The 18732-nt window shown below is 44.4% G+C and overlaps 2 protein-coding genes and 1 pseudogene across 3 annotated transcripts; all 3 read left to right on the top strand.

Annotated features, from left to right (window-relative positions):
- Positions 1-171: 171 nt before the first annotated feature.
- On the top strand, positions 172-5558 carry pms2 (PMS1 homolog 2, mismatch repair system component). The gene is made up of 15 exons (XM_086140851.1): positions 172-469; positions 566-705; positions 843-929; positions 1000-1102; positions 1191-1374; positions 1815-1982; positions 2111-2208; positions 2297-2396; positions 2477-2561; positions 2642-2794; positions 2897-3743; positions 3855-4022; positions 4803-4903; positions 4992-5161; positions 5229-5558. Exons 1-15 carry the CDS (start codon positions 456-458, stop codon positions 5370-5372), a joined length of 2562 nt encoding a protein of 853 aa, XP_085996977.1. The 5' UTR covers positions 172-455; the 3' UTR covers positions 5373-5558.
- A 1614-nt stretch (positions 5559-7172) lies between these two features.
- rsph10b (radial spoke head 10 homolog B) lies at positions 7173-15039 on the top strand. Of its 2 annotated transcripts, XM_086140683.1 has the most exons (18): positions 7173-7930; positions 8068-8143; positions 9287-9355; positions 9538-9711; positions 9781-9866; positions 9945-10065; positions 10177-10353; positions 10734-10836; positions 10947-11062; positions 11153-11342; positions 11436-11544; positions 11873-11952; positions 12044-12192; positions 13395-13499; positions 13604-13765; positions 13842-13901; positions 14011-14098; positions 14329-15039. In XM_086140683.1, the coding sequence occupies exons 1-18, from the start codon at positions 7788-7790 to the stop codon at positions 14502-14504; spliced, it is 2184 nt and encodes a 727-aa protein (XP_085996809.1). In that variant the 5' UTR covers positions 7173-7787; the 3' UTR covers positions 14505-15039. The 2 variants fall into 2 exon arrangements, with proteins under 2 accessions (XP_085996809.1, XP_085996810.1); XM_086140684.1 differs by lacking the exon at positions 13395-13499.
- A 2148-nt stretch (positions 15040-17187) lies between these two features.
- Positions 17188-18240, top strand: LOC147214855 (protein adenylyltransferase FICD pseudogene; annotated as a pseudogene).
- The last annotated feature ends 492 nt before the right edge of the window (positions 18241-18732 follow it).

Below are 18732 nucleotides of genomic sequence, written 5' to 3'. Positions count from 1 at the left end.
TTTTTTACCTTCGTCGGAAAATTTACGCACGTACCCTAAAGTGTCGCGTGGTCAGCTCGATGATGAAATACAATCCTGTATTTACAATAATAGACGCATCATTTTCTTTTAACGCCGTTGTGCATTTGTGTATTTACGTATGTTGTCATTGGAGTTTGTTTATAGTTTGTTTTTGTTTTTTTAAGGAGTGGCAAAAAGTTAAGAGTAATGTTTTTTTTTTGTCTGCGTATCGCTGCGCATTGGTGACGTTTGACAACAAACCGTGCGCTCAGCGCGGGACGTTTCGATGCAAGCTCTTGTAGTGTTTACATCCTGATGTGGAATTCTTCCCTTAAGCTTATTAGCTAAAACTGGACTTCTCCATTTTGGGCAATGACAAGATATTAGTTTTTGCGTGCCTTAAACGCTTCAAAACCCGAGGACGCGACCCGGTCTTGCTGCACTGTGCCCTGAATATGTCCGATGCTTGGTAAGCTAGCTAACACTCAATGAGTTCTGCAACCCACTGTTTCGCCACGCCCTGCGTGTTTATGCAAAGCGTAAACATACTGTTTCTCCCCTGCAGCTCCGAACCGGCTGGAGCCATCAGGGCGATTGACAAGCACTCGGTGCATCAAATCTGCTCCGGCCAGGTGGTGCTGACCTTAGCCACTGCTGTCAAGGAGCTGGTGGAGAACAGCATCGATGCAGGAGCCACCAATATTGGTATGGAGAGCATGTGTTTCCCTTTCCCCTAGATATAAACAGATGTTTGTCTGGACTTAAGTGAGGAATTCAATTATGCAGACTTATTGTGATTGCTCTGTTAGGCTTTATTTGACCTCTGTGAATTTGTCTTTTAGATGTCAAGCTGAAAGACTACGGGGCTGAGCTGGTGGAGGTTTCAGACAACGGCAAAGGAGTGGAAGAGGCAAATTTTGAAGGGTTGAGTGAGTGTCGGTTTGCTTATGACGCTCTGCACGTCTTTGCGGCTTATAAATCCTATTCTTTCTCTCACAGCGCTGAAACATCACACGTCCAAACTAAAGGATTTCTCTGATCTCATCCATGTGGAGACATTTGGTTTCAGAGGGGAAGCCCTCAGCTCTCTTTGTGCACTGAGGTATAACATTCAGCTGGGTTTGTTCTTCAGAAACACATAAATAACACAATCCAGCGTACTCGATTCTCTCTTATCCTTCGTCTTCCAGTGACCTGAGCGTGGTGACGTGCCATGAGTCCTGCCAGGTGGGGACCAAGCTGGTGTTTGACCACAAAGGTCACCTGGTGCAGAGGTCGCCTCAGCCGCGACAGCAAGGCACCACCGTCAGCCTGCAGCAGCTCTTTTCCACCCTCCCCGTTCGCCACAAGGAGTTTCAACGCAATATAAAGAAGGTCAGTCTCGACGTAATCCATTAAATCTGATGAGTCTTTGCCTGTTTTTCATTCTGGAGGAATGGAGGAATCTGGAGGAAGTTTTTTTTCAGTAATATCAATGTTGGCTGTCAACTTTGTCCCAGTTTTTAATTTTGACCCACTGTGTTTTGGAGTTTGACAACCCTGGCTTAGAGAGACTGTTCATGCTGAAGGAATCATAAAATAAAATTAAAAATCAACCCCAGTGGTGATGTCTCTTTGTAATAATCCATGGTTTTGTTGTGAGCTGTTTAACTAAGGCTGGCGTGCAGGGTTGGTTCTGTTCCTATAAGAGAATCCGTGTGAAATGTATTCAGTTTTATATGCACATGTATTTAGGATTTTTTTACACGTGTATGCTTATTACGTCACGGTTGCCATCGCCACTCTTAATGATTTTTTTTTTTCTATCCTTTCAGGAGTTTACTAAAATGGTTCACATCCTGCAGTCCTACTGCATCATTTCAACCGGAGTGCGTATTACATGCACCAACCAAATTGGGCAGGGGAAGCGCAGCACGGTGGTTAGCACGAGTGGCAGCCAGACAACAAGAGACAACATAGGAGCTGTATTTGGACCAAAACAGGTCAGACAGCCATTTATTTATTTTCTTTATCGCCTTGAGTCTTAAAACCGTTTGTTCCGAGATGATTGGATTTGTCTAGTGGTGAACTTTATCATATATATTTCACATGTTTTTCCTGTGTTCTGCAGCTGCAGAGTCTTCTGCCTTTCCAGCAAGTGTCTCCCACAGAAATTGTTATGGAGGAATACGGACTTAAGGACGCAGACCTACCCAGAGAACTTTTCAAGTGAGTGTTAGCTCTGCCGGATTTCTTGATGTAGAAAAAGACAGATGTTTTGTTTTGTTTTTAATCACAAAGTCTTTTTGCACGGCAGCATCTCAGGGTTTGTCTCACAAGGAGAACACGGTGTTGGGAGAAGCGCCACCGACAGACAGTTCTTTTTCATCAACAACAGACCGTGTGATCCCCTGAAGGTAAAGAGGCACAAAGTGGGTCAACAAGGAAATGTTGAAGTATTTGTAGCCTGACCTTTTTGGTTTGTCTCACCTTGCAGGTGATCAAACTCGTGAATGAAGTCTATCATATGTATAACAGACATCAGTATCCGTTTGTCGCCTTGAACATAGCCGTCTCATCGGGTAAGAAAATAGCCTCTGAATTCCAGAAACCAACCTCGGCCTTCTCCGGTATTCCGTTGTTTTCTGATTTGCCATTTCAGAGTGCGTGGATGTGAACGTAACCCCGGACAAGCGGCAGATTTTCCTCCAGGAGGAGAAACTTTTGTTAGCCGTTATAAAGACTTCGCTCGTCAGCATGTTTGAGTCCGGGGTTAATAAAGTTAGCCTGAATTACACACAGATACCCGGCACCGGTAAGATTTTTATTCATTTGTTTCAACGTTTAGCTGCCGTATTAGCAGAGAAGTTAATCATTACAATGAGGCCACATAAGTGAGAGTTGTGTTTGTCTGTAGCTTCCGGTCCATCGCTGTGTCCTGTCCTGCGCTCCGGTGACAACTCTCCTGAACCAGGAGAGAATACGGAACCCGAGTCTCCGAGCCCAAAGTCGTCACTGAACCTGGCCGGCCTCAAAGCCTCTTTTTCAAGTCGCTACACTTCCAGCTCCGGCCTCCAGTCCAACGTGGCGAAAGCCGCCAAAGGTGGCCAAAGTCAGAAAACACTCAAGTCTTTTTTCGGTAGTAGCGGGAAACGCCCCAGCTGCGACCCAGGCGTCAAATCGCATGCAGCGTCTAGAATGGATTCTACCACACGTTCTGCTGGGGGGAAGTCAGCGCTCGATGGGTTCAGGTACGGCAGAGCGGCGAGCACGGAAACAGACTCCGACAGGGATATCAATCTGGTCGGTCGTGACTCCACGGCAGCTTCGGATCGTCCGTGTTCCGACCAAGAGTCCCCCGATGTGTCGATGGATGAGTTTTGTATAGAAAACGACACGGCTGCAGAGACGTGCGAGTCGGGACCGCAAATGGATCCGAGCAGCGACGATGAGCACGGCTCTGCCGGCCCGAATGCCAAGAGAGTCAGGAATGACAATCTAAGTTTTCTCTCTGAACTTAAAGCCACCTCACTTTCAAACGGCGTCGAGGGCTTCTCCTCTTCCTGCGTGGACGCTCCAGCCCGCTTAAAGAAGAGAGCCGTGACTCTCCAGTTTTCTTTACCAGAGCTGGTAAGGAAGATCAGACGGTTACAGGACCAGCAGAAAAAAAGTGCACGTGGAGAACTGCAGTACCGACGCTTCAGGGCCAAAATCAACCCTGGAGAAAACCAAAGTGCAGAGGAAGAGCTCAAGAGGGAGATCAGGTAGCTTTCCTGTCCAAGCGGGATTACATGTATTTTTAAAAGCTTGTTTTTAATGGACGTGGCGTCTGATTTTTCTCGTTTGTTTCAAATTCCTCTCTTTGGTCCCGATAGCAAGGACATGTTCAGAGAGATGGAGATCATCGGTCAGTTTAACCTGGGCTTCATCATCACCAAACTCAACTCGGACATCTTCATGATAGACCAGCACGCCACGGATGAGAAGTACAACTTTGAGATGCTGCAGAAGCACACGGTGCTCCAAGGACAGAAACTCATTGCGTAAGAATATGATCCCAAACCCAAATGCATTCCAGCTACAGCAGAACCTCTTCCCTCAGAATTTAATTTAATTGACCCCGTTCATGAAACAAAAAGAAAAAAGACAGATTGATCCGCTTTCCCGCCCGAAGAAACATTCAGTTCATTCGTGGTAAAAATACCGAAAGAAATTAAAGATAACTTTAATTATTGCTGTGTTTCTGGTGCTCTTTCTCTTCTTGCAGCATCAGTACTCTGCGTTTCCTTCACTAAATCAGCAAAAGTAAAGCCTTCCCACACATGAAACCCTCGCTAACGCTAGCCCCAGCTAGCTATCTTTCATAATCCAAACTAATAGCTTTTCTTCCTCTTCTATGACTTGAGACCTTTGCTTCATTAACGTGGTCGATCTTTTTGCTGTATCAGACTTCTTTAGCACACCTTTGTTAACTTATTCATATTGTATTGCTTGGTGAGATCTGAATCACAATCACCGCTGTCATATTTAGCTATTATTTCCTTCTTCGGATCGACTGTAATTCTTAACTTCGTCTTCACACCGCTAGCACTAGCATTTTGAACTTTTAGGGAGCCACAATGAGGGCTAACTTACAGAGAAAAAGCATAAAAATGGAGAATGAACGATGTAAACAAACGCACGCCTGTCGCTTTGCGGAATGCCCTTGAGTTTGTTTATTGTTGTGTTTGTGCACCGAGGCTTGTTCGCGGGTCGATTTAAATTTAGATGGAGAATTCTGTTTGTGCGACTGTAAATTGCTTGGGATTTCTGTTTTTTTGCAGCCCCCAGAAGCTTCACCTCACCGCTGTCAGCGAGAACACACTGATGGAAAACATCGACATTTTCAGAAAGAACGGCTTTGAGTTTTTGATTGACGAGGACGGTATGAACGTTCACACGTGGATGGTTGAAATACGATCAGATTTTCCCTTCGGATTGTCTCACGTACTTTTTTTTCCTCGTGAATGTAGCCCAGGTGATGGAGAGAGTGAAGCTGGTGTCCCTTCCCACCAGTAAGAACTGGACTTTCGGTCCGGCGGACATCGAGGAGCTCATCTTCATGTTGAGCGACAGCCCCGGGGTCATGTGTCGGCCGTCCCGCGTCAGGCAGATGTTCGCCTCCAGAGCCTGTCGGAAATCTGTGAGTTCCCGCGGGGCGTTTCGGTGACGTCGACGTTTCCCCGCTTATCGTCCGCATCCTTCCGCAGATTATGATCGGCACCGCCCTGAGCGCCAGCGAAATGAAGAAGCTGGTGGTTCACATGGGCGAGATCGAGCAGCCGTGGAACTGTCCCCACGGCAGGCCCACCATGAGACACCTGGCGAGCCTGGATATCATTTCACCGGATTGACGACGACAACTTGGGAAGGTCCTTTCCCAGGACGGATTCGCAATGTGACTGATATTATTCGGCTATACGTATGACTGTGTGATTACTGTTTATTTGCATTGTTCAAATGATTGTTCGGGTATTTTTCCACATTTTTAAAAATATTTTTGAATCTCGGTATTATGAAAATAAACAACAAGACAGGCATCATTCTTTATTTCAAGCTGACGATAAGCAGCACCTCTGTTGCCAAAAGTAAACATACATTATTTACATTGAGGTGTTATTACACCTGTGCTTTGGCGCTCCGTCTAAACATATATGTGTGTTAATTTACAGGTCATACGCTGAAGTCTCATATAGCGGCACAAGGTTGACAAAATGATCAATTCATTTTTATTTTAATTTCTTGGGGTTGTGAACAATTTCAGATGTTTATAGCAAAGTCACTCTTCCTCTGAAGAATAAGAACAACTTTATTTATCCCGAAGGAAATTGTTGTGTCAGAGTTTCAAGTAAAAACATAATAATATTAGGAGGTTGTAAAAAAAAAACAGAGGGATAGTAAGAAATACAAGTAAAACTATAAAGTGTCAAAGTCAAGGCTATAAAGTGTTTTAAGGTCAAAAGTACAACGATTTGAAGATCCTAACCAGGAATCCCTCAAACACCTTCCTGTGGTGCTTTCTTACCTTTTTAGAACTTCATCTTTTCTAGTTTTGATTTGTGGATTTATTCTGACTTTTAGTGATGGACAGGCCGACAGATGAGGGTAGACAGGAATCTTCATCAACAGTGAGGTTTGCAGATGACATCTGGAGTGAGAGCAGGATTAGGAAAATCTAGAGAGGTGGAGGTATGCGCTGGAAAGGAGAGGAATGAAGGTTAGTCACAGAAAGACAATATGTGTGTGAAAGAGAGGAGCTACAGGGAGTGGAGATCAAGACGTTGGAGGATTTCAGGTTCTCAGTCAGTGTAGACAAGAGGTTCGAATGGGTGGAGAAAAGTGTCAGGGTTACAATGAGAAGAATAGCCAGAATGAGAGGAAAGGTGCACAAGACAGTGGTGAGACCAGCCATGGTGTTTGCGCTACAAACACAGGAGGCAGAGCTTGAGATCGCCGAGATGAAGATGTTGAGCTTCTCTTTGGGAGTGACCAGGACGGATAGGATCAGGAATGCACATGTTAGATGTTTTGGAGAGAAGGTCAGAGATGGTGGGGTCATGGACAGAGGGTGTCACGGCGGCGGACTCGGGCAGGGAACCACACCTTCGAGGCTGAAATCAGGGTTGAAGCGCTTTATTTGGTAGACAGGCAGGTAGGGTGTCGCTGGCAATTCCCTGGCCCTGAGACAGAGTCGCACAAGGCTGGGTCTCCCCAGGACGGGCCCCAGGCAGGGTGGCAGGCAGGGCTGGGTCAAGGCAGGATCTCAGACAGGGTCAGGTGGTCCACCAGGGGGTCCCACGAGGTCAGGGTCCGAAGGTCCAGAGGGGGCTCTCGCAGGGTCGGGGTCCGGTGGTCAACAAGGTGGTTTCGCAGGGTTGGGTGGAGAATCGCAATTCTCCGGCGGTACTGTCAGGGTCTCACACCTGGGTTCAATTCGTAATCGGCGCCAGCTGCAGCAGCGGCCGCTAATCAAGATCCCTATAAAGGGCAGCGGCACGCTCCCCCTGGCGCCGGGGGATTGTGGTTGTCCAACAACCCTGACCACCAGGAATCCCCCGGCCACCATGGACTCGGGGAAGTACCGGTCTGAAATAAAGAGACTTGATCTAACTCCACTTCTGGTGGTGTGGTTCCCCTGGCGCTGATTATGAATTGAACCCAGGTGTGAGACCCTGACAGAGGGAGAGTAACTGATACTGGCATTGGAGGTCTAGAGGAAGACCAAGGAGGATTTAGGGATGCAGTGAGTGAGGAATTTGGTTAGATGGTGAAGGTTGATTCACCGTGGTGACCCCTGAAGGGAAAAAATCCAGGGGAAAAGAAGTAGTTCTCCTGTGGCTGCATGGCGGCGCAGAGGTCAGCACTTCCTCCGAACAGCAAGAAGGCATTTCTGTGCGGTGTTGGCGTCGGTTTCCTCCTGCGGTCCAAACACACACTGCTGGTAATCCTGAATGGGTATCTGTGGCTCTGCTGGTTGAATCAGGAAGTTGGTGCTGCAAGAAACCTCCAGTGATTAGAATGGAGTTAGATGGAAAAGGTTGATTAGCTGTGGCAACTCCCGAAATGAGATAAATGGAATAAAAATAAGTGTTTCAATTTGCAAGCTGTTTTTCTGAAAGACGTTAGAAAACTGTCCTTTTTGACCCATCGCGACTGCCGTAGTTTATCAGCGTCCTTTACCGTTGCCATGGATACGCGATGGAGTGGGGATAACAAAAACAAGGGGGGAATCTTCGATGAAGAGCTGTAAACAAAGGTAAAACGCAGACATGCCGCATGCAATCGAGGACAGAGAGGGGAATGGGAAGCTTTCGAGCAGCACGTCGAGCCTGAACGGAGCAGAAGCAGGCGAAGCGGCCGAGGAGGCGGGAGCTCCCCGGGTTTCTGCGCTGTTCGCCCTGAACGCACTGAGGTGAGAGCATCGCTGCAGAAAGCCTCTTGGAAACAGCTTGGAGATGTTTCCAAGAGGCTGTTTCCAACAGCTTGGAGATGTTTCCAAGAGGTTTAAAGTTGCAGTGTCGTTTGTGCTGATCGCTGTTTCTGTGGCAGATATGAAGGGGAGACCAGCGATGGCCAATATCACGGGGAGGGCGTTGTTTGTTTTGAAGGAGGCCATGTGTACAAGGTAAAGTTACGCATGGAAATAAAATAATTGAATTCATCAAGATTAACCACATTTTTTTTTTTTACAAATGTGAAGCTTAATTGTTCAGTTCAAGTCAAAATGTGCTATGTGCTTTTCTTAATAATTCTAATATTGTGAATGTTGTGTCTATTAGGCCATGTGTGAAAGGTAAAGTTACGCATGGAAATAAAATAATTGAATTCATCAAGATCAACCACATTTTTTAAATTTTTTTTTCACAAATATAAACGTGAATCTTAAATGTTCAAGTCAAAATGTGCTATGGGCTTTTCTTACCAATAATTAATCATTTTAATATTGTGTGTTGCGTCTATCAGGCCATGTGTGCAAGGTCAAGTTACACATGCAAATAAAAAGCATTTTAAGATTTTAATGCTTAATCATTGACTATAATGTATTATAAATATATATAAAACTTGTTCAAGTCAAAATGTGCATTTCTTACTAGTAATGTTATTATTTTTAATGATTCATCTATTTATGAGGCCATGTGTGCAAGGTGAAGCTACACATGGAAGTAAAATAAGCAAATAAAAAAAAACAATTTTATGCTAAGAGATTAACGTGTGAAACTTAATTGTTCAGTTCAAGTCAAAATGTGCTTTTCTTACTAATGATTAATAATTAATCATTTTATCATTGTTGATGATGCCTCTATTTATTAGGCCATGTATACAATGTAAATTTACACATAGAAACAGAATAAGCAAATAAAAAACACTTTAATGTTAAACACTTTCACACTTTAATCAAGTTTAACTATATATATATATATATATATAATTGTTCAATTCAAGCAAAAGTATTTTATTATAGTTAATGATGCGTCTATTTTTTAGACTATGTGTGCAATTAAAGTTACACATGGAAAAATAAATACATAAATACTTTTATGCATCAACATTTGCTATATATTTTCATATATAAACTGTAACTGTTCAGTTTAAGTACAAATGTGCTTTTCATCCCAAAGCATGTTATTCTTGTAAACAATGCCTCCATACATTAGATTGACCTCAATCAGTTTGCAAATGCAAATATATCCTGTTACGTCTTGCACTTTGGGCCCGAGTGTTTTCCAACAAATTTCAGGCATGATACCGTGCATCCAATGTTTTCAAGGGTATGTTCTCCATGGGACTTATGGATGGAGTTGGCGTCTTCACATGGGCGGACGGAGTGAAATATGAGGTCAGAAGCGACAATAATAAAGAGAACATAAGTTTATTGTCACAAATGTATGGCTATACAGTGCTGTGATTCACAATGCACCTCAACATGTAGTCAAATACAAATACCAACAAGGCAAAAATAGATCTGCATTGGGAAGATCCACGGCATCACCAAGTACATTGACGTCTCTTCTCCGAAAGGGGGATTTTGTGTGCAACATGCCGATGGGCCACGGCGCTTACACGTGGCCGGACGGCAGCTCCTACGAAGGCGACGTGCACAACGGCTTACGGCAGGGCAACGGCACCTACAAAAGTGCCACGAATGCTGTGTCGTACAGCGGCCAATGGCATCAGAGCAAGAGGCACGGAAAGGTACGATCCACCAATGCGTCCCGGGAGTTTTAGAATATTTGGTTTTTTAATTTTTCCTTTCTCTGTAAGGGTGCGGTTTACTATAACCAGGATAAGACATCTTGGTACAAAGGCGATTGGGTGATGAACAACAGAGAGGGATGGGGAGTGAGATGGTAGGCCGATGTACTTTTTGGAATATGAACTCCCAGTGGAAAAACATTCAGCTGAAGCCAAAGCTCGTCCCCTGACAGTTACCCCTCTGGAAACACTTACTCCGGCCAGTGGAATAACAACCTGAGAAACGGAGAGGGCACGATGAAGTGGCTGAACACGGGACAGGAATATGTCGGCGAGTGGAAAGACGGACTTCCGGTATGATAAAACGTACAGAACAGCCGCTCTATGTAACTCTGGTTGGACGAGGCTCGGTTAAATCATCCTTGCACTTGTCTGTTAATGGTTTTGCGGTCTCTCTTCTGGCAGCACGGGCGAGGCAGGCATGTGTGGATCATGAGGCGAATGCTTGGATCCCAGTACTGCCAAAGCAATCAGTACACCGGGGAGTTTGTCCGGGGTCAGAGGCACGGACAGGGGACCTTTCACTACGCCGGCGGCGCCGTTTACCAAGGACAATGGAGGAACAACAAAAAACATGGGCAGGTTAATGGAAGCGTATTCATTATTGATTTACTGTTTTTTTTCTGTGAGACCCGAGGTGTTATTTAACAATAACACCAAATTGGAGCAATTTAAGACCTATTTCCTCCGGGTTAGCCATTTTCCTCCGACAGTCCAAAAACATGCAGCAGGTTAATTGGAAAATTTTGGGGAAATTTGCCCCAAATGAGTGAGTGAGTGGTTGTTTGTCTGTATATGTGGCCCTGCGATTGACCAGCCCAATTGATAAACGGCAGAAGATGGACGGATAGATAGATAGACAGATGGATGGAAAGACGGATGGACAGAGAGATGGATGGATGGACATCCAGGCATCTTGTGATTTTTTTTTTACATTTTTTTTATTTCTGCATTTGTCACAGGGAACGTTCACCTTCAAGGATGGGCAGTCTTTTGAAGGAGAGTTTGTGGAGGATCGGATGATAACCCCCAACCTGGGTGGAAACCAGCCACCAAATCTGCACTGTAAACGCACATTAGTGAACAATATCCCTTTTTTCACCATCGGCGAAAAAAAACGGCAATGACCGTACTCAATTTAAATATTTCGATCTTACATTTTTGTATACCGCCAGGTGCGTTTCCCCAGTCTGGAAAGGAACCGCCTGTGGTGGGACAAGACATGATCGTGAACATACAACGTCTTCTGGACAAATTCCCAGAGGCAAAACGAGACTCAGAGACCAAACAGGTCCGGAACTGATCTCCCTTATTCCCGTCATCGGACTCCACGTGAACTTATTTCCAAATATCCGCCCCGATATTGTTCTGCGTGTAACAGGTGGAGTTCGTGGTGCTGAGACACAACAATGAGCTGAAGTCAATCTACAGTTTCTACAGCAGACTGGGCCATGCCGAGTGTCCCGATAACATCTTCCTGCTGTCCAGGATGCAGCTCTGGCGCCTCCTAAAAGACTGTCACATCCACCATCATGGCATCACTCTGACACAGCTAGAGTTTTATATAAGAGGTGAAGGGGGACGGCAATCAAAACCTTTCCCGTTTCTACTAAATCCGTGAAGTTGACAGCTTGGGCTTAATGTTTTCTCTCTCTGTGTTTCAGAGGACTCGGGCTCTGAGGAGACGGACTCCCCCTTCACTCCCGTGAGGCTTTGCCAGTTCCTCAGATACCTGGTGATCACCGCCTACCATCTCTACCATCAGGATATGGTGTAAGCAGAAAACTGACCAAGAATCTGGAAATAATAATGGAATCTGGAACTCAAATTGTGCCGGAGTGCTTTACTTGCCTGCATGCTTTAGCAAGACGAGAGTAGCAAAGCGCTCCTGCGGCTAAAATAAATACTCAAAAACCAACCAAAAGATGGGGTCATTAACGTGACATCCTTGGCACAGATTTGGTTTATCCCTCAAATTGGGAATTAGAGAGTAAGACAGACGGGAACAACCCAGGCGTTTGTGGATTGACGACGAAATATCGGCATTTTTGTAACTCACCTTCAGAATGTGAGAAAACAAACAGCGTGTCCTTAATTCCAGATCGCAAAAATACCCTCTGGCGGCCTGCTTTTGCAAACTTGTCACAGAGGACATCCTTCCCAACGCTAAGAACGTAAAAGGTGTGAGCTACGTCGCAAATCTGTGGAAAATCTGATAAAAACTCGAATACGGATCGATTGATTATTATTAGCTAATCCTCTGTTGACTCAGGCTTCCTGTTTCGGGAGCCGGGACGTGCAGTGGTGGCTGAAAGATACTTCATGAAATGTTGGGAGATCTATCAGACTTATAGCACGGTCAGCGGCGGCGCCAGATGTGACTCTCCCATCACCTGCCGCCACCTGCTGTGGATCTTCAAGGTATGATGTTAGGAAATAAATTAAGATCATAAACTTAAAAACTCCTTCTCGCAAAATATCCACGGACATTTGAATTAAAGCTTTTTTAATTGAATGGACAGCCGGTTGAAAAATAGGAACGCCGATTCTTGCCGTGGCAACTGGATTTGAATTTCTTCACTTGAAGATGTTTCACCCACTTCTGAAGAACTGCAGAAGAAATTCTGAAGAAATTCAAGTCCAGTTGCTGCGACAAGAAGATTTGGACAAGAATTCCCCATGACCTGGATGACCGAGAACCTCCACAGTAACGCCTATTGACATCTGCAAGTACAGTGGTCCCTTATGATACCTATTTAATTCCTTCCAGAAGTGGGTTCATATGTTGATTATTTTTCCAACAGAAAAGAAACTCCACCCTCCTACGTGCAATATAAGATAAAGTGTATTGATCATAGTTACAAAAAATAAAGGAAAATAAATATGAACATAAATATAAATAGAGAGACGGAAGACAGCAATAACATCAGGAATAATAATGGACAACATAAACGAACAGTAAGGGTGAAAAATACACAACCAGAGCTAAACGACATTATAAATAAAGTGACAATGACAAAAATAAAATAAAATAAAATAATGTTTGTGCTTCGCTATTATTTCGTGGTTAATTTCCATAGAAAACATCTTCTTTCTGGGTTCACCACTTGCTAGGGCACATGATGATGATTATTAAAAAAAAATACACAAAATAAGCACAAAAATATAAAATGATGCCACACAAGAGATAGGAAAACAACACGAGATATGTGTACAGTATTAACTACCCGGACGGACAAGGGATGCTGGAAGGTGCGAGGCGTTTCTCAAGGTAAGAGCGGCAAGCAGCGCTAATTCAGATGATGCGGCGGCGTCATCAAGCGTTCGAGTTGTGGGAGCTCACTTGCCGTGCATCGATCAAATTTTTTTTTTTTTTTTGTATTTCAAGGATCAAATGCTCGAATCACACTTCATGTCTTAAAATATTCATCTATAAAGCGATTGGTATCTTCAGGGGCCGCTGTATACGGGCAATTTGCATCACTTTTTTCAAAAAACAAATAAACAGGAAATATAATGGTTTTCTTGTCGCCGTAGGACTGCAGTTGCCACAATCATGAACATAAATACAAATAAATAAAATATACCCGCTGACCTTTGCAGCAATGTTGACTCCCTTCCAGGATCTCGGTCTTTTCGACAGTAAACTGACCACAGGAAGGTCACTCGAGATCATCACCGCCGAGAGCTCCGACATCGGCAACCCGTCCTCCTGCATGGACCAAGAGGTCTGACCGGATGCTTTGGTCACACCGTTCCGTCATTCACGATCATTCGCTCTTCCCTCCCCCCTCTGACTCCCGCTCGCCGTGGCCCCCCCGTCTCGCCGCAGATCACCTTCTTGGAGTTCTTCGAGGCTCTTCTCGGCTGTGCGGAGGCGAAGTACAAGCTGGTTCCCGAAGACTCCGACTCCGACCTGTCCCCGTCCTGCACCGACGAAGAGTCCGGAGAGAATTCCAGCGAAGAGGAGGCCGCTGTCAGCTCTGCCCAGACGGTTAGATCGTCTCTTTGAAAGAATGCATTTGGCACTTTAGCTAATCAGAACTAACAAAAGGTTCGCTTGGTCAAAGGCGGCGGCTCCTGTGGAATCGCCCACCTCATCCGACGACTCCAACCTGAAGTCATCGGATGTGAGTAGCATCAACCAATTAGTCCACATTTTCAATCACTCCACAGTTAGAAAGCACTATTTTTATGAATTAAATGATTTTAATTGCTTTTCAACATTTCCATAAATAGGAAACGGGACTCAGCGATGCATCCGAATTAGGTTCTGCACAACAAGTGGATATTCAACAAGAGCTCGATAAAACATCTCAGTCTGCAGGTTTGTCTCTTAGATCCTTTTATTTCCGTGGTTTTCATTGTTTCCAAAAAAAAAACAAAAAAACGCACCATTGAAGCCAAACATGCTGAGTAATATTTCATTAAATTTTCTCTCATTCTGTGATTTTGAGTGTCAACCAAGGTTGTGCTAAATTCTCAGGTAGATGGCAATTTACCCTCTGGTTTACAGTCCTAACCTTGCTCATACTTTACTAAACATATTTCCTCCAGAGCACACGGATGAAGAAAATGATACACAAGCCATTTCAGAACAGGACAAAAGCGAGGAAGCGGACCTTTGGACCCAGATGCTCCATCAGTTTTTCCATCAGTTTTTCTTCCCTGCCTTTGACCATCACCAGTTAGTGAGCAGATACATGACGGAGAATACACAAGACTCTGACTGAGCTTCAACAAGGAGCCGGGTTTGCAGCCTCACGCAGTCCAAGTCCCAGATTCTCAACTCTCACATGCAGTGTTCAGCGTTTTCCTGCAGGCTGCATTAGAGAGCCTTTAAGTGCCTTCTGAAGTAAAATGATTGGGCATATGATTATTTGTCAATAGTTTTAAATTACCACACAAAATGAGCTTCACATGAAAACTCACCCTTTTCTCTCACCTCTTTTCTCTGTTGTTTACATTCGCATCTTGCAACCGTCCATCGGTAAACAGGCGGGAATTCTTCCTCTTTTACATTCGTTTTGAATCCATCGGATGTATTTAACATCTTCTACTTCCAAACGTCCACTATAAATCCGTTGTTCTTTTAAAAAAAAAAAGTTTCATCTGCTTGGTACTGTCTACACTCTAACCTGCTTTTAATATTCCTGCAAGGTATTTCATTTTTTAGTTGCATTTACCCATTAAAGAAATATAATCGGTAGTAAACTAGTAAGTTATTTACTTTCTATGCAGTCACCATAGCAATTGTGCATTAATTCTCCATTGACCACACACTCTGTTTCATTAAAAATGTGTGATATCAAAGCAATCTGTCAGTATTTTTCAGGCTTGCCGGCATCTTTCCCAAGCATTCTTGTTGAAATGATTATTCCGGACATCTAGCGCTGTGGCATTTTCCCCGTTTTCTGCACTTCTTATCCAGAACGAGCAGTTTCACCAGGTTTTTTTCCTTTTTTTTTATGCTTGATCGTGTCATAGCACTTCAGAAGCTTCTACAAAACTGGCTTCCACCTGGACTACATAGAGGATGTTTATCTGCCACGTGTGGGTGGTCATTCTTGTTGCACTTCCCAATCGCCATCATGTTCTAGATCAGGGTCAAGAAAGAGCACACAGATCCAACAGTAACATGTAGGGGCCACATTTGGTCTGATTGTCTTTCTCCTGGTCTGATTGTCTTCTTAAAATAAATAAGTCAGAAGTGTGCATTAACCATAAACTACATTTCACACAATTTATGGCGATCATGTTACCCGCAAAGTGACGGCATCCCGCCATTAGTGTATCTACATCAATGCCATGTTTGACAAGTGGAAGTGAGAATTGCAAATAAGAATAATAAGAATGAGAATAGGAACAACTTTATTCATCCCGAAGGAAATTGTTGTGCCAGAGTTTCAAGTAAAACATAACAATAATAGATAAGAAATACAATGAAATATAGTGTCAAAAATGATCCCTAAATGTCCAGGAAGAGAAAAGTTGATGCAGATAGAAGGCTGTTTCAAGAGTGATTGGAAGGCATATATAACATTTTTCATAGTTATTTAACATTGAGGAGTAGTTACATTTATTTTACATTAGATTTGGTTTCTTTTAGTTACATTTATATTGTTACCGTTACATGCTTCCCTTTGAGGGCAACCATTATGAAAATTAATTTGACACTCCTGATGTATTCTAAAAAATCCCACCATATTTTCCTTAAAGCTCTTCAGATACTTAATTACAAATGTTTTTAGTTCTCAGTTGACTGTTCTTGATAGCGGGGTTTGGTACTAGCAGGCAAACTGAGAGCTGTCCTCTATTTCTGTATTTTGTTCTCCAAAAGGTGTTCCATGATGTAATAGCAAAATAGTCGTCTTTATTATTCTCTTCTCGTCTATAAAACAGCAGTCGCTGTTATTCTTTGAAATTCTTTTTATTGATGAAGTCTTGATTGTCTCAACGTTGTAGTCCGTGATGTCACAAGGTGGACTACAACGATGACGTACGCGTTGTCCATCGATTCGGTAACGCGGCAGTGACGTCACATGAAGATTAACTGTTTTAATAGCTTGTTAACCCTCAAATCGTGCAATTCTTCACCATATGCTCCCCCTCCGTGGCCCAGCATGCTGTTCGGTGTTCATTCCTCCCCATGACCTGCTCAGCTTTGCAATCACATCGTCAGCACATCTTTCACATGCATCTTTTTCGTAGCCTAAGCTCCACCGTTTCGACCTTTGTGCGAAAATGATCGCGAAATCCTGCGGGGTTATTTTCCGCAGTAATCAGAGCAATAATGGTAATTTTCCAGTCGTCAGTCTGCTCGGCAGTACCTGGTCTTTGTGTTTCAATCCCACTGCTCATGATGCACTTCTGTCCATCCTACGGACCGATTTATGTTTATTTCAATTTCCACACTTTCGACAGCCTCCCTTTGCTGGTCCTTCAAATCCTTCTATTCCAAGAATGCCTGCATTTTCAGCTATTATTTTTACTCAGTTCTTCGAATAAGTTGAAGCAGGTATGTAAAACACTGAAAAGCTATGATGTCTAAAGGGAAGGTGGAGAAAAGAGTATCTTCGAATAAGTTGAAGCAGGTATGTAAAACACTGAAAAGCTATGATGTCTAAAGGGAAGGTGGAGAAAAGAGTATCTTCGAATAAGTTGAAGCAGGTATGTAAAACACTGAAAAGCTATGATGTCTAAAGGGAAGGTGGAGAAAAGAGTTTCTGCGGTTAATGTCAAACAGGCGGATGTTATGTCACATAGCTGAAGCTATGATGTCACAGAGGCGTAAAGCCATGAACAAAGCAGTAGAGAGAGACTACAAATTGAGTATGCACCCAGATCGCACCAAGCGAGAATTATCAGAAGGGTCTCCAACTCCTCAGCTGCTGGCATCGTATTTTCGGCGCAGAGATGGAGGTCGAGGCCAGAGAAGTCCTGCAACAGGCTCTGAAGATGAAGAAACTGGGGAAATGGGAGCGAGCCCACAAGTTGCTGGAGCATGTGTTGACGATGACTCCAGATTCTGTCGATGCGCTGACGGAGCTGGGGGATATTTTGGAGGAGAAGGATGTCATCCAGGCGGACCAGCTATACACCAAAGCCTTGTCCATCTCCCCGGCCGACGAGCGAGCTCTGGTCAGCCGAGCGCGCACTCTTCCCTTGGTGGAGGAGATTGATCAGCACCACCTCGGAGTCATCGATAGCAAAGCGCGCAGGCTAATGTCTATTCATAAAGACAACGATGCGCTCCGTCGGGTGATGAAGGACACTTACTACAGTCAGATATACCACACCTTGGCCATCGAAGGCAGCACTCTCACTTTGTCCGAGATCCGCCACATTGTCCAGACAGGCTACGCCGTGCACGGGAAGAGGCTGCAGGAGCAGAACGAGGCTATCGGAGTGGACGAAGCCATGAAATACATCAACAACACGCTGCTGTCCAAAACGGGACCCTTTGCCGTAAATGATATCCTGCAGATTCACCTCAGAGTATTTGGCTACATTGACCCTGTGGAGGGAGGGAGGCTCCGTACCAACCAGGTGATGACCAGCAACCACATCCTTCCCCAACCACAGGACCTCCAGCAGCAAATGGAGGAGATGGTGCACTGGCTCAACTCCGATGAGGCCCTGCAGCTCCATCCTGTGGAGTATGCGGCTCTTGCCCACCATAAACTGGTGTCCGTGCACCCGTTCGTAAAAGGCAACGGGCACTCGTCGCGGCTGTTGATGAACCTCGTTCTGCTGCAAGCCGGATACCCGGCGATCACCATCCACAAAGAGCAAAGGAAAGAGTACTTTGCCGCTCTGGATATGGCTAACAAGAGCGACGCACGCCCTCTCATTCGCTTTATCGCCAAATGTGCTGAGGTCACACTGGACTCTTTGCTGCGTTCTACTTCGAAGTACGGCGGGGAGCTGCCGGGAGGCAGTCACGACTCGGAACCGCGCCGCAACTGAATCGGCGATCGGAGGCCAAATGGAACGGGAAGGTACACATTCGTAAACAAGTGTCGTTTCATAGTCTTTTCTAAATTGGTTGAAGGACAATGTGAATAATTCCCATCTGCATTTGAATGTTGTTGTTTCTGAAGTTGTTAATGTTTAAATGTTTTTCCTACACAGTGAAACAGGCGGCTGTTGGAGGTGCAACTGCAACCACAAGAAGGAAAATATCCACCTTTGTGATTGGAGCCTATGTGAGATCTCGTCGTCCTCATGATTTGCCAGTTGTCTTGAAATGCAGTGACTATTTTGACAATGTATCTCAACGGCATCTTATTTATCCTTGACTGAATGTTTTATTTTTCTTCATTAAAAGTGTTCTCTTTCTTTCTGGCATGTCTTTTGAATTTCAACCGTCCAGTATTGCTCTAGGGTCACCAACGAATGAGCTAATTAGATATCCTCATCAACTCCATTTATAGATGTGAAACCAGACTCACATGACAC

Source organism: Fistularia commersonii, chromosome 33 (assembly GCF_037954325.1).
Source record: "Fistularia commersonii isolate RoL2024-O1a breed Wild chromosome 33, RoL_Fcom_v1.0, whole genome shotgun sequence".
Lineage (NCBI taxonomy): Eukaryota > Metazoa > Chordata > Actinopteri > Syngnathiformes > Fistulariidae > Fistularia > Fistularia commersonii.
Note: the sequence above shows the minus strand (reverse complement) of the source record. Positions and strands in the feature narration are given on the sequence as shown.

Excerpts from the sequence above, each read along its gene's own strand:
- pms2 (XM_086140851.1), top strand. Across the intron at positions 1,983-2,110 it reads CTGTATTTGGACCAAAACAG|CTGCAGAGTCTTCTGCCTTT; the intron begins GTCAGACAGCCA and ends TGTGTTCTGCAG. Across the intron at positions 2,795-2,896 it reads CACACAGATACCCGGCACCG|CTTCCGGTCCATCGCTGTGT; the intron begins GTAAGATTTTTA and ends GTTTGTCTGTAG.
- rsph10b (XM_086140683.1), top strand. The coding sequence starts at position 7,788 with ATGCCGCATGCAATCGAGGACAGAGAGGGGAATGGGAAGCTTTCGAGC. Across the intron at positions 9,356-9,537 it reads CGGACGGAGTGAAATATGAG|GGGGATTTTGTGTGCAACAT; the intron begins GTCAGAAGCGAC and ends CTTCTCCGAAAG. Across the intron at positions 9,712-9,780 it reads AGAGCAAGAGGCACGGAAAG|GGTGCGGTTTACTATAACCA; the intron begins GTACGATCCACC and ends TTTCTCTGTAAG.